The 10,864-nt window shown below is 41.1% G+C and overlaps 1 protein-coding gene across 1 annotated transcript in view; it reads left to right on the forward strand.

Annotated features, from left to right (window-relative positions):
• Positions 1-9,992, forward strand: part of scfd2 (sec1 family domain containing 2) — a 92,360-nt gene extending 82,368 nt beyond the window's left edge. Inside the window, exons 8-9 of the mRNA XM_038716508.1 lie at positions 7,296-7,415; positions 9,561-9,992. Of these exons, the coding sequence (XP_038572436.1) occupies positions 7,296-7,415; positions 9,561-9,653 (213 nt within the window). The 3' untranslated portion in view covers positions 9,654-9,992. The remainder of the gene's footprint in view (positions 1-7,295; positions 7,416-9,560) is intronic.
• The last annotated feature ends 872 nt before the right edge of the window (positions 9,993-10,864 follow it).

A 10,864-nucleotide genomic window follows, 5' to 3' on the forward strand; every position in this document is an offset into this window, starting at 1 on the left:
GGCAGCCTATATATTTGATGGATGTTTTTTCTAAAGGTGACTATATGTGCACCTTCCGTGCAGCTACTACACTTACAGATCATTAGTTAATCTGAAACTTTAAAGCTCAGTACATTTTCTAAAACGGGGATCAGCATTCATTCATAGAGGCAAAGCAATAAGCCAACAAATACAGTTCAGCACTGATTATCTAGGTTTAAAATTTGATTTAGACTCCAATAGCAAAGATTCCGTTTATCATGAAATCTCATATTCGGCCCATAAGTCAATTCAGTTTGATTTAGTTAATTTATTTTTTTATTTTTTTTAATGATTTTTAATGTACATACTTCCACATTCTACAAAAGTAAATTGTAATCAAACTGATTTGCTTTACAACAACTAAACGCATTTAAACATTACACCAGGTCAGAGTTTCAAAGAGACATTTACTTTTAAGGCAATACGTAATCCTCAGACAACACCAGCCTCGTGCGGTCCATGTAGTTGAAGAGCACAAGCTTAACAGGAAGAGAAACACACAAAGTAAAAACAAATACCGTCAGTGTAACAGTATATCAAAAACAAGACGCACCTGTTACAACCCCATCACACTATGTGATTTACAATGGTTCAAACTGACTGAAGCCACTTAGACAGGCAACAGATAGTAACAGGAATTACAAACCCTCTAGATTTTCACTAACTAACAGGGTGCGCAACCGACAGCAAGGCGAACTGATCACTGGCTCACAGTCGCCCCGAGCTGTGGACACACAAACTATTTGTAGTCCAGCTGGTGTTGATTGGAGAGTCCTGGTTGGCAGGTTCGGTCGAGTCACAGCCACACCAATCACAGATGCCAGCGAACAGCAACCAGGAAGTAGGTGGTCCCAGCTCCAGAGGAACCAATCCTCGACAGGGACTCACACAGCTGGGATTTGCATGACAGTCAGAAGCACTCAGGAACACAACAATTACTTTAAGGCAGCCAGCGGTGGCCGTAACACACCTTAAAACCTTATTAATTCATTTTAACCCAAATTCCACCTTTCAAAGCAGTGCAGTTGGATTTGCAGAGAATGGAAAATTATTGGCAGTAATTGTACACAATTTGTTGTTAATAGGCTGCTGATTGATTATCAATTGACTTATTCTTTCAATTAACCATTTAGTTATTCATTTATTCTTTTAAGGTTTTGTTTTTCAATGTTTTGAAAGCATCAGAGGGCGACCCAACGGTCTGAGTTTTTGGGTTATGTTAATATTCTGGCCAAATGTTTTTCTCCAGCAGACACATAGTTTCGGGCTTGTGGGTAATGTATATCCACCGCAGAGCAGATCGCTATCTACGCTCTGATTATCCCACATCTGGGCCTGCTTAAATTGATGAATACCCGGGGGGAGGAATTAGACTTGTTGTGTAACCGTGGCCCGGTTTTACACAAATTAAGAAACTTGGTACACAAACCACCAGCTCAGACAGACTAAACCTATAAACCTGAACTTGGAGCATTCTATAGGAGCACAGTGCACACCCTTTATGCAGTAAAACAACCTAATAAAATTTCTATTTTTAACCACAAAGACTACTGTGTGCTCTGCAGTTTATATCATTATACACCCTGGACCTTGCAGTCTGGATTATGACCAAGTGAGAGCTTTTGCACGGTTGCTTAAACTGTCCGTAACCAGATTATGTAAGTTTGTGTCTGGTCCCAGTTTTACAGGAGATCTGGCTCCTGCTCCATCTGACTAACACCAGCAATCAAATATACTGTATGTGTTTTAAGTCTACAGTGACTTTCTTTTGAAAGCGTCTTTTGTGCAATGGCAATGTGGCACATTTTGTAATCTCATACTTTCAGTGCAATGATGAGATGCTTGAAAATGATTGGGTTGTTCAATATCAGGACTCACCAGTCTGCTCTGAGTTGGTTGCAAGCATGTGGGTCGACTTTGTATACAAAAAAAAAAAAGATATTTTCAATTGTAGTGAATTTGGTTCCCAGCTCCTAGTGAGTAGCGGTGCTACAATACATAGCTTAACAGTACAAGTAGCCTATCAATGCTGGCTCTGTTGATCATGCGACCATCGTCGTGCACACCCGCTGACTTTAGCAGCACTGAACACAAAATAGGCAAAGCAACAAAAAGGTTTTATGCAGTACTGTAATAGAACACACTATTTTTCTGAACTCATTACTACACATAAACACAATCCCAGGTTTCTGTTTAAGACTGTGGATCAGCTGGTAAACCCAACCCCTCCTTGTGCCTCAGCTGGAAGTAATGATGACTGTGAATTGTTTTTATCTTATTTTACCAATAAGGTGGTGTCAATCAGAGCCTCTATTACCCCTGCGGCCTCTTACTCAGAGGTTCCTCACCAGCAACAAGAGAGTTTTAACCAGTTTTATCCCATCGACTTGTCTGAGCTTTTAAAAATAGTATCACAAATGAGAGCGTCCTCCAGCCCACTTGATGTAATACCTACAAAGTTTTTATTGAAAGTAATGGATTCTGTTGGGCCCCATTTGATCTGTTTTTAACAGCTCCCTATCTACTGTCTTTATTTTAAAGCGGTTTGCGTGAACCCACTTTTAAAGAAACCTGGTTTAGATCCCTCCTTCCCACGAAATTTTAGACCAATTTCAAAACCGCCTTTTATTGCAAAGATTTTAGAAAGAATTGTGTCCAAACAGCTGCTCACTGTACTGGAAAAATAACAAATTATTTGAAAAGTTTCAGTCTGGTTTCAGGAAGTACCACAGCACTGAGACTGCCCTGCTTAAAGTCACCAATGACCTTTTAATGTCTGCTGATGAAGGTATGTGCTCAGTCCTGGTACTCCTGGACCTTAGTGCTGCTTTTGACACCATTGATCACAACATCATGTTAGACAGACTGAGGCACTGGGTGGGGATCTCTGGTACTGCCTTAGAATGGTTTTCATCCTACCTGTCAAACAGGAAGCTTTGCGTGTCTTCGTTCTGTCCAGTTAAATATGGTGTGACTCAGGGGTCGGTCTTAGGACCCATTTTGTTTTCCTTGTATCTGCTTCCCCTTGGACATATTATCCATAAACATGGCATTTCTTTTCATATTTATGCTGATGACACACAAATGTACTTGCCCGTCAGATCCACAGACCCTGGAATGCTGAGTTCACTTAACAACTGCCTTTGTGAAATAAAAAAATGGATGTCAAATAATTTCCTCCAGCTGAACTCAGACAAAACAGAAATCCTGGTCATCGGGTCCCAGCAGATGGCAAATCAAATACTGCCATCTGCTGGTTCGCTAGTAAATCACATTAAGCCTGTGGCAAAGAACCTTGGTGTCTGGTTTGATAGTAATTTAAATTCCGAGCAGCACACCACAGAGTTTGTTCAATCATGTTTTTATCAACTTAGAAATATAGCAAACATTCGATCTATGTTAACTTTTAAGGACACCGAGACCATTTTACACGCCTTCATCTCATCACGCCTGGATTATTGCAACAGCCTTTTCACCTGTTTAACCCAAAAATCTATTGATCGACTCCAGACTGTCCAGAACTCAGCTGCCAGGCTTTTAACCAGAACAAAGAAATATGACCACATTACTCCTATTTTAGCTTCATTACACTGGCTCCCAGTATGTTTTAGAATTGAATTTAAAATTTTATTGATCACTTTTAAAGCTCTTCATGGCCTCTCGCCTTGTTATATTTCTGACCTTTTAGTCCCATACACACCAGCACGTACCTTGAGATCCTCGAGGCAGAGGTCTGTTGTCTGTTCCAGAGTCTCGACTGAAAACTAAAGGGGACAGAGCGTTTGCTGTCAGGGCCCCGAGGCTCTGGAACAGCCTGCCCGAGGAAATCAGGTCGGCTGAGTCAGTGAACTCTTTTAAGTTCCTTCTTAAAACATACTTTTATAGGAGAGCTTTTCCCGATCTTATTTGACTTTATTTTATCCCTTTTCATTTTATTCTATTTTACTTATTTTATATTTATCTTGAACGTGTATTTTAGTTTTTTCAATGTTTTCTTGCTTTTATCTTGTATTGTTTTTGTATTTTTGTCTTTACACTTGTTAAAGCACTTTGTAACTTGGTCTTGAACAGTGCTCTACAAATAAAGATTATTATTATTATTATTATTACTGGCCTGGCTTATAAACAACTGAAGCTGTTGTTTTGGCTCATCCTTTTTATCAAGCAAAGTTATGCTTTAAAAATAGTTGTAGTAGTTTTTGTTGGTTTTTAAGCCCTGATTGCACTCAGCAGACGATCAAGGTGAGGGTCAGAGGACCATCTGAGCCCGGATCAAAAGGCTAGCTGTCACTTCTGCTGTAAAGTAGCATGTTGTAGCCAGGGATAGGCAGTATTTATGATAAATGTATTTTAAATATGTATTTTAAATACAAGATGAGATTTTGTCATTTGTATTTGATAGGTCTGATGAAAATGGTTTCATCTTTTGTATTATTAAGTTTTTATCATGAATTTAAAAATACTCATATAAAATCATCATGAAAATGCTGCCTCTGACTCAGTAATTTGCCAGCACTTGTTGAGAACAGAATAGAAAATTGATCCAGACCCAAAGATTACTTACTTACTACTTTGTGGCTATGTTAAAATTTTGTTAGTTGTGCACGAAAATAATAATAATAATAATAAAGGGTTTCAGAGTTGTTGTGTAGAGCATTACTTTATAATGCCACGAGATGGTGTGACTTGTTGAATGCACATACCTGTGCTTTATTGTCATTAACAACATTGTGCTGCAACGCCATTAAACAGCAGGCTGTCAACCCATGTCCTAGCTCAGATGATGCAAAGTCAGCCCTTCATTACCAAACACCAACTGACTAAATTAGGAGTCGTTAGCAAACTGAAGCCGTGAATGGTTCGTTCTTCATTATTTCGTTTCAAAACCAAATTGAAAAAACAAAAAACAATTTCCTGTTTTAAAACCAAAATGGAAACGCACAGCAGCTGTGTTTTGTTCTATCTATGAGTGGTGTTGTATCCCTACTGGTTTTCAAACTAACTGGCTGCTGTACAGGTGCGCCTGTTGTTTGCAACAGCTGTGGTCTGCGTCGGGCTTCATCCAGCCAGAGGGAATGATCACCAACCCTCCACGGCACGGCAGGTCGCTCCTGCGACCTCCTCCACCTCGCCCTGTACAGTCCAGTGTCCCGCTCCCCCTCCGTTCACCCTAGTATAGGTTGTGTTGCCAGTGGAAACGGCACACTGGACGGTCAGTGGTCGTTCCCTCTGGCTGGATGCTCCATATTTTATGCATAGACTAATCCATGTGTTACTGCAGCTGGAGGCTCTCCGCAGCGCCGCGCAACTTTCTAAATTCTTCAGTCTCACAAAGAAAATAAAGGTCAGGTCTAAACAGTGTAGAGAGAGTGAACGAAAATTACCCAAACCTTTTAATCCGTGTATGATGATGAGATACAGCTTGCTGATTTACCTAATAACAGTTCATGTTTGCTGTGTACCACTGGATGTACTGACAACTATCACTGAATTAATTTGATACTGAAGAAATCTCCTGAGTATTCTCAGGCATTCCTGTCCCAGTTGCTAGTGAGTTACAAACTGAAGGGTGAGCCTCCTGTTTTTCTAACTAAAAACCCACCTATGTTGATGTTCAAGCTCATCTTAATTACAATTAATCAGGCACCGCCCTCGCCCTAGTGTATCTGCTGCAGGTTTATCAAGTGTAACACACAAAGCTACTCAAATCGGACACAGTAAATATCAAAATCAATATTTTTCCATTTTGGTTTTAGAAACCAAATAACCTGTTAGTTAAACGTTAAAGTGTTTGTTACTTTAAACCTTTGTGGAGGTGATCACGGGCATATGTGAATATTGGATCTCTTAACTGGTTCCATATGTCAGGTTTATCGCATGACTCATTAAGCAGAGAAAAGCTGTTGCTCTCAAAAATTGTCCACTTAATCAGCTGAGTCAGTGTTGATGAAGGTGGGTTTTTTTTTTTTGAAATACAAAAATAGAGTAGTTTATTTAGATTTCGTGGCTGCTGTATTTTGTAGTTTATTTTGATTAAAACTAAAAATTTGGGTATTATACTATTTTTACTTATTTTAAACTGGTGCTACTCACTTGGAGGTGGGAAACAGTACTTCAAAATGAAATCGCTGCCCCAGAAATTAACTATATTGTAAGGTGGGGTTTTGTTTTGTTTGTTGACTCTTTGCGGCAAGAGGGTCCTGGCTTTGAATCCACTGACAGGCAGAGTGAATGGAAGGAAACATTTTAAGATGACCTGTGTATTTGAGCATGACCAGATGTCTAAGACTAAAACTAAGCTCACTGCCTGCAGCTTGATATTTTAAAGAATAACATTAAGAAAACTGAGTGAGTCTCTAAGAAAGATGTATTTCATCATCAGGACATCCACTTCCACACATCATCTCTGCACACATTTCCATAAGCCCCTCCCTCCCTGTCCATCGCATGGCAGTACACATGGTTTAGACACATGAGAGCAGCTGTGTGTCTTCGGATGAAGCAAAAATGCATGTGAGCACACAAGAGCCACAAAATCCGCCTCGAAAGACAAAACATAACATGACCAGAATCCATTAGAAAACATATGTTTTCACATCTTTTCACAAAACACATGTTGAATCGTCCTTGACACGCTTCACCCCAGCCTGCTAGTGCTTCACGTGTACAGCCACTCTTGCCTCGGGTCCACCCCCTGCTGCTCTGATTGCTCGGTTAGCATTCACAGGCGGCAGGCGGCAGTGCCGTGAGTGCAGTTCGCCGACCAATAGCACAAAGCCATTATCACCCAACAGCCAATCGCTCTCAGCAAAAACACCAGCCCCTACCCTGCTGTTAAAATGTTTTAGTGCCAGTTAATACAGCTTTTTGCTGTACCAGCAAATGTTTGAGTCTGTGAGAGCTTCCCAACACAGGTGATGTGGGACATGTTGTTTTGTGTATGTGTCTGTGTGTCTGTGTCTGTGTGCACACGCCTGCTTACATGTGTTACCATGTGTCAGACATCATAACACCAGGTTGAGAAGACGTTGCTTGGAGTTGTAGCGACCGGTGTCCTGGTCCACTGTCATTAGTATCACCACAACTGAGCTGCAGTGACTCAGCATCACGAGACAGAGAGAACCACAGATAATAATATGAAGAGGCAATGATTAAGTGTTCCCTGGAGAAAGGGGGGTGGTTGTTACAGACTGTTCTATAATAGGGAACAGAATCAACACATCAGATGGCCTAAGAATACATTGACTAATCACAATGTCCTGTCTTAACTTCAGGTGAGTCGTCCACATCCCGGCGACAACCCTATGCTTTTCCTCTTCCTGGTTGGTGGAGTCACGCCCTCAGAGCTTCGTCTCATCAAAGAGATTGTTGCTACACATAAACCAGGGACACAGGTGAGTAGGCAAGAGCATATGTACATTTCTGCATAAGCATATTCACAGTTTGTTTTACTGTTTTAGTTTCCCTTATATATTATCTCACTCCTCCAATACAAATAAATAAAAGTAAAAACAAAAGGGTCATCTCTCAGTCGATATTAGTATGTCAAAATGTGGTTGTGGTTAGCTGAAGCCTCTTCATCTCAGCTGTCCATTTATGATGTACTTTGCGCAGGTCGGAAAATCTAGAAAGATCACATCGCCTATTGCTCATTTCTGATGTACCTGCTGCATTTGTTTCTCGCAATGTGAAATGTTTTTTTGTCTCCTGCCACCACTTGATCTTCCCCATCTCTGGGCAGAGTTGTGTGGGGACACACAGGAGGCAGAAGCGCCCCGAAGCGCTGTCAGCTTCCTTTCGGCACTCATGTTAACAAATTGGGCTGTTCAGGCAGGGCAAGCCAGTGTAGGTACAGCCACGAGCGAATCTGGCAAGAAAACGCACTGATAATCTACTATAAACGATAGAAATGATAGAAATGATCTGATTCCTTGCCAATCCTTTTGGTTTCTCTGTCCCTCTCACTGCTGCACTTCTGGAGTTTCAGTTCCTCCGAATCAATAATACGCACTTCATAAACTTTTGTTGAAATGAAACTTTACTCCAAAAGCCTTCCTTTTCCTTCAGAAATGCCAAACTGTTAAAAGCGTCTAGCGAGTTAAACTGCCATTGAATTTAATTGAGCTATAAAACATCAAATAATGAGACATAAAGATGAGGAGAGACTCTTAGGTGACACTTGGAGGGCAGGTTTACAAACTGACCACTTTCAGACATTCAAAGTGTAATTGGATCCACATGATGTTGTGTCTGTCTGCCTGTGTGTTTTGGTAGTTTAAGTGGTGACTGCATATGCGCAGCCTACACCGACATGCAAAACATGCAGGTGAACACGGTTTCTCTGCGCGAGAGAGAAGTGTGAGGAAGGAGGAGAGGGAGATCAAGCTGGGCAATGTGGGTTTGTCTTAATAAAAGGCTTTCAGAAGGAGGCCAGAGGCAATGAAAGGCCAGGCGAGGATCAAAGCCTTCCGTCTGTAATCAGGAAAACTGAATAAAGACGAGCTTATACAATAACCTGCTGGCCCACACGCAGACTGACCTCAGAACATACACTCTAGCCGCGGCACATACATGGCCAACATATTGTACACAAGCGTGTGTACGCATGATGGCGGATGTCTTTTGACCTGATGTTGATGAACAGTTAAACTAAAAAAAGCAAAGTTTTAGTCTTGCACTTGGAGACATTTATTTAAAAACACACTGACTCTGCCACTAAAAACAGGCCCATTGCCAATTTTAGGTGCTGACCCTGAGTTAAAGCAACAAAGGCTGCAGAGAAACAGAGCTTTCTCTGTTATACAACACACGAGGATTGGGGTTCTTATTGGAACTAGAAAGCGCTCAAAGAGCGAATGTCAACTAAAGTAACTCCAGTTTTTTCAACTGCATCAAAATATACAAAATCATATTGAAATGCCTGAGTTTTTTTCATTCAGGTTAAGTGCAGTAGTTAATGGGAAAAACAAAAAGAAAGAATTCCCACCTATTTTAATTGAAGTCTTTTTCACTGTCAAATCCTAACCCCCTGCAGATTTGACACGTGAATGTAAAAGGTTTGTGCCGGTAGTTTGCATATAAAACAGACTGCAATCTTAACATGTTGGTCTCATTTCTGAATAAGCATCCAAGTCACGTTCATGTTGTTTTGTGCATGTTGTTTCATGGCCAGTTTCTCGCAGTTGTTCAAAACAGTCCCCCCAAACTTTTGCCTTATTCTTGACACATGATCCTCAGAGAGAGCTTCACACTTGTTGGAGTATCATCTTCCAAAAAGTATTCTTTGCAATAACACGCCGCCTAAAAAGCAGTCAAACAACGAAAACAAGCAGGGCCCACAGCAGAACCTCCTTGGTGGAAGTGATTAAATCAAATTAATAAAAAATAAACCAGCTGGCAAGGCGCCTGATTCATGCACCTTGTTGATTGCCGTTTTGCACATTACTCACCCTGACATTCATGTCTGCCTCATATCTAAGTGTCGAATTACACACCGTGACGTAATTTAACCTTAATGAGTGTGTTATGCTCTGCTCCAGGTGCTGGTTTTGTCCACCAGATTACTGAGGCCGACGGATATCGCTGAGCTGCTCTTCGCCACACAAAGGTTGTTGCCTGATGTCAGTGTCTAATAAGGCCATCACGTGAAAACACACCCGCTCGCACACGTGGGAGGACACATGCACCGCCATCGCCCCGACGCCTCGTCAGGTGCGAGTCGAGCTTGAGCAAGTGGAAATCAAGGGAACGACACGCAAATGAAGAAACATTCCTATCTTGTTTATGTCATTGCGTCTTACTGAATTTAACTTGAAAGCAAACTAAAAAGTAATTCGATAAAAGTAGCTATTTGGGTGTATTTTTTTGGAGAAAATTTACTTTGTGTGTCAGTATCCCTTCACTTCTGCCAAACAGAAGTATTCAGGTAGATCAAGTGTTAATACAATAAAATCAGTTACTTTTCAAACAGTCATGTGATGTTGTCTTTTCGTTTGCAAATACATAAGGCTCCATTGTTAGCCGTTTTCGACCAGGCTGTGTTAAAAGTAGGCTGTGTGTGTGAACTGTTGGTGGTGGAGAGAATACACACTCGGTTAGCATCCATTCACACCTCGCCACATCATATGGTGACAAACCAGAGCAGAATAATTAAGAAGTCTTTTCACACGGTCTGCTAGGGCCGACAATTTGCTCACCTCTAGAGCCCCCACAACCTCCCCACCCTTTATTCTCTCTCTCTCTTCCCAAAATGAGTCATGGCTAGATCTCAGTAATTTCACCCACCTACACACCTGAATCAATTGTGAATACAAGAGTCTCCCACATATTGTCAGACAGGGAGTGTAGATATCCAGTAAATCCTGTGTTCTGAGGCCTTGACAGATTGTAACAGGATATTCAGGGTTCACTAAATTAGGTTCTGGATTGTAAATAAACAGATGTCTTAACATGCACATTCAGATTTTATTGGAAGTGCTTAATTTAGTGTTTTTCTCCCCACTTGTCTTCTGGCAGCTTACGATTCTCAGAAGAGTCTAATAAACTCTTCAGGCTCTTTCCAACCACTTATTTTGTTAAGTTGTCTGGGGTCAGTGACTGTACTGGGTTTTTTTTGGTGTAGACATCTCAAAACCTGAACCACCTGAGCTGTACAGTCTTGCTTCTGTTGTCTTCAGTGCTCTTTAATTGGTAGGCAAGACTGCCAGTTTCTGTGGTTCATCCCCTTCACTGCAGCAGTGAAGTTTTATGGAGCCAAGGCCATCCCATTGACAAAGTGAAAGTTTACCATGTGAATGTGCTTGCTTGTACTGTTGCAGTTGATAAAAATAAATCAGAGACATAG

The sequence above is a fragment of the Micropterus salmoides genome, unplaced genomic scaffold (genome assembly GCF_014851395.1).
Source record: "Micropterus salmoides isolate LMB-PRFRI ecotype aquatic unplaced genomic scaffold, ASM1485139v1 Ms_hic_scaffold_13, whole genome shotgun sequence".
NCBI lineage: Eukaryota > Metazoa > Chordata > Actinopteri > Centrarchiformes > Centrarchidae > Micropterus > Micropterus salmoides.